The 4608-nt window shown below is 37.7% G+C and overlaps 1 protein-coding gene across 1 annotated transcript; it reads left to right on the top strand.

Annotated features, from left to right (window-relative positions):
• Window positions 2799-3350, top strand: LOC109127299. Its single transcript, XM_019231890.1, has one exon. The coding sequence runs from the start codon at window positions 2799-2801 to the stop codon at window positions 3348-3350; it is 552 nt and encodes a 183-aa protein (XP_019087435.1).

A 4608-nucleotide genomic window follows, 5' to 3' on the forward strand; every position in this document is an offset into this window, starting at 1 on the left:
AATTACTGAAAATTCTTTTGTAAACTCTTTTCTCCCGGTTTGGGCAACCAATCTTGGAGTTACCTTTTAATTTAATTAATTTTTGGTTGAAAAAAAAAAAAACTAAGATACAACATTGCTTATATTTTAAAAATATTTCTATATTCTTATTTGAGTAGTGTTGTTAGAACTTTAACCAACTTTGATGTGGCATATTAGGAAAAAATGCTATTTTATTTTAATTAATCTAATAACTAACAAAAGAAATTTTATATTTGTTTACAAACTAAGAAACAATATTTTTAAATTTATTTAACAGATTCTATTTATTGATTTAGAAATCTTAGGAAACAATAACTAACAATTTATTTGGCTAAAACTTATTTTTTTTATACATAATAATACTATGTGTATAATGTTGACAATATACATATACATAATCTAATTGTAATTTTCACATAAAAGTTAATATATACTAACATGTTATACCAATAACTGCAATTTGTAAATTTGGTATATTAAGATCTTTAAACACAATCACATCAATTTGTAATACCATATCACATGTCAATACATTTTGTTGGGTTTTGTTTAAGACTTTACCGAATGTATAACTAACGAATTTGTTGTTGCACCCAAACCAAAATAGTAGTACCGACTACGGGTCGAAATCGGAGATCTTAAGTAAATTAAATATATAATTTTATAAAATGTATAGAATAAATAAATTTTTTACAATTATTTTGTAACAAACAAATCTATATTTACTTAAATTTACTCAAATTTACTAGTTTGTGTTTATTTACAAAAGTTTTAAGTAGTAAATTTACTCAAATTTACTAACAAATTTGATATTGAACCCAAACCAAAATAGTAGTACTGACTACAGATCGAAATCGGAGATCTTAAGTAAATTAAATATATAATTTTATAAAATGTATAGAATAAATAAAGTTTTTACTATTATTTTGTAACAAACAAATCTAAATTTACTTATATTTACTCAAATTTACTAGTTTGTATTTATTTACAAAAGTTGTAAGAGGGTGTGAGAATCTATCAATGCATGTATCAATAAGGGTTATATAGCTAGATCAAACTCGTGTAAGAGATTGAAAAATAGCCTGACCAATTTTTTTTTTGGTTACTTAATTAAAATACCGTGCATGAAGAACAAATTTCAAAAAAGTAACAAACTTTACTCTACTGTTGCCAACATTTATTTTCGATGAAAATAGAAGTGAGAGACCAATTGCTTTGCTCACATAATTATAACTCATAACAATATCTTTGTCGAACCCAAAAGGGCCTTTTTAAATTTCCGTAAACAAAAAAACTAAAAAACTAAAAACTATCACGATCATCAAAGTTCATCAAAGATCATTAAAGATCATCAAAGGTGCTGAGAATACTGCAAGTACGGAGGGTGAACGGGACCTTGGTTGGACGACTCCTACCAAAGGATTGCGAAGCCCAATGAAACAGGTTTCTAGTACAATGGACGTGTCGAATATGTCGAACTCTTTTTCTTGTTTGAGTGACAAAGGGGAAGAGGGTGAGGCGTTGGCGATACAACAGTAGCGGAGAGTAGTGCTCCGACTATTACTAATTCTGCAGAGGGGACTCTCCCTACTGATACTGCAACTTTGGGGGTTGAACTGTTACTGGAAAAGCAGAAACAAGAAAAAGATAATACTTCTGAGCGTCAGGAGACTGGTCTATCTCTTCGACCTTCACTCCCTCGAGCATCTAAAGAGGTTCATAAATTTGTTACTACTACTAGTTCTCAGAGTGCCAGGGCACAAGCTCCTAGTTCTCTGAAACCACGTCAAATCCCAAAACAACTCTGATGTCAGGGTTCTTTTGGAACATGCGAGGCTTTAACAAAAAGGAAAAGCAGCGTGTTGTGAGAGAATGGATGGGATAGGGAAATTTTGATTTCGGTTGTCTGATTGAAACTAAGGTGAAGGAAAGACGTGCGGATAGAGTGGTGAGATCTGTGTTTGCAGGCTGGTCCTTTCTATCAAACTACGATGAGCATCGGTTAGGGAGACTTTGGGTGGTTTGGAAGAACAATGTCAGGGTTACTCCGGTCTATCGAACTGCTCAGTTAATCACATGCTCAATCTACATTGAAGGAATGGAGGAGTTCTTTGTTTCTTTTATTTATGCTTCCAATTTGTCTGCTGAGCGACAGGAATTGTGGACTGATCTTCGACACCACCAGGATTCTCCTTTGTTTCGGGACAAAGCTTGGCTTCTTTGTGGTGATTTCAATGAAATTTTAGATGGTGATGATCACTCTCTTAATGCTTCTGTCCCTTTCTGCACACCCGGGATGAGGCATTTTCAGGATTGTGCAAGATATTGCGATCTTTCTGACATGCATTATCATGGTCAGCGGTTCACATGGTGTAATAAGAGGCAGGACGGCGTTATCTGCAAAAAACTTGATCGAGTTCTAATGAATAAGCACTGGCTGCCGCATTTTGCACATTCATACTCTGTTTTTAAGCCGGGAGGATGTTCAGACCACCTCCGTTGTCGGTTTTACCTCTCTGCAGTAGCTCCAAAAATCAAGAAACCTTTCAAGTTTATAAATGTCACTGCATCTCATCCCGATTTCACCAGGGAAGTGGATGAACACTAGAAAACATCACCATCTCTGTTTCATTCTACATCTGCAATGTATAAGTTATCCAAGAAACTCAAAGGACTGAAACCCTCTCTGCGATCTCTAGGGAAGCGTATGGTTGGGCTCAATTTCCACCCGTACAAAAGCAGCTTATAAGGCTCTGTGTGATTTGCAGTCTGCAACGATGACAAACCCCTCCTCTCAAGCTGTTTGTGATGAGGCGGCTGCTTTTGATAAGTGGAAGATGCTATCTGATATAGAGGAACGTTACTTGAAACAAAAAGCTAAGCTTCATTGGTTGAAAGTGGGTGATCAAAACAATAAGGCTTTCCATACTGCAGCTACTATCCGTGAGTCGTGTAATAGCATCAGGGAAATTCAATGTGATGATGGTAGGGTTGTTACCACACAGAACCAGCTCAAGCAGGAGACTGCAAACTATTTCCAAGGCTTTCTTAACTTGAGACCTGAACACTACACTTCTTGGTCCCAAGAGGATTTGGAAGCAGTGTTGGATTTCAAATGTGCAGCGAGTGATAAGTGTTTGCTTACACATGAGGTATCAAAGGAGGAGATCAGGAGGGTGCTATTCACAATGCCTAATTCGAAATCTCTGGGACCAGATGAGTTTACTGCAGAGTTTTTTAAAGCTTCATGGGGAATTATTCATGAAGACTTCGTGGTTGCTATTCAATCTTTTTTCCGTACTGGTTTCTTGCCTAAAGGGGTTAACTAGACTATATTGGCTCTCATTCCCAAGAAAAAGAAAGCTACGCTCATGAAAGACTATCGGCCAATTTCCTGCTGTAATGTTCTCTACAAGGTTATTTCGAAGATCCTGGCTAATCGACTCAAGATCATACTACCAAAGTTCATCTCGCCTAATCAATCGGCTTTTGTCAAGGATAGACTGCTTATGGAGAATGTGCTGCTAGCCACAGAACTCATTAAAGATTATCACAAGGATACAGTATCCCCTCGTTGTGCTTTGAAGATTGATATATCAAAAGCTTTCGATTCTGTTCAATGGAGCTTCTTAATCACCACTTTGAGAGCAATGGATTTCCCTGAGCAGTACATTCTCTGGATCCAAACTTGTATATCGACAGCATCTTTCTCTGTTCAAGTTAACGGAGAACTGGCTGGTTACTTTAGTAGCTCTCGCGGTTTAAGCCAAGGCTGCTCACTTAGTCCATATCTCTTTGTTATCTGCATGAATGTCTTATCTCGCAAGTTAGATGTGGCTGCGGTTAATAGAGTTTTTGGCTATCACCCCAAGTGTAAACCGTTGAAGCTCACTCACATCTGTTTTGCTGATGACCTTATGGTGTTTGTTGATGGGTCCAAACAGTCGGTTACGGGTGCTCTACGGGTCTTCGACGACTTTGCGGTTCACTCAGGCTTGCACATTAGTATTGAAAAATCCACCATCTATACGGCTGGCATCCCCTCGACCATCAAAGAAGAGATCCTGCACCAATTCCCATTTGCATGTGGTTCTTTACCTGTACGATATCTTGGTCTACCGCTTTTACCAAGACGGATGACATCAGGGGACTATCTCCCACTCATAGAAAAGATTCATTCTCGGATTGCCTCGTGGACTGCTAGGATGCTCTCCTTTGCTGGTAGACTCCAGCTTATTGGATCAGTTCTATTCAGTCTAACAAACTTCTGGATCTCAGCGTTTAGGCTCTCCAAAGCCTGTATACAGGAGATTGATCGACTATGTTATGCTTTTTTGTGGTCCGGACCTTCTCTGAACGCAAAGAAAACCAAAGTGGCTTGGTCTGAAGTCTGCATGCCAAAGAGTGAAGGAGGCTTGGGACTAAGATCAATTACGGAAGCAAATAAAGTGAGCATGCTTAAGCTTATCTGGAGAATTTCTTCGGCTAGAGGCTCCTTATGGGTGGATTGGGTAAAGAGATCTCTTATTCGCAGTGGTTCTTTCTGGGCAGAAAAGGATAACACAACTTGTGGTTCATGGATTTGGC

This window comes from Camelina sativa, chromosome 11, assembly GCF_000633955.1.
Source record: "Camelina sativa cultivar DH55 chromosome 11, Cs, whole genome shotgun sequence".
Taxonomy (NCBI): Eukaryota; Viridiplantae; Streptophyta; class Magnoliopsida; order Brassicales; family Brassicaceae; genus Camelina; species Camelina sativa.

Bases quoted from the DNA above. Each gene is read 5' to 3' on its own strand.
- LOC109127299 (XM_019231890.1), top strand. From the start codon at position 2,799: ATGACAAACCCCTCCTCTCAAGCTGTTTGTGATGAGGCGGCTGCTTTT.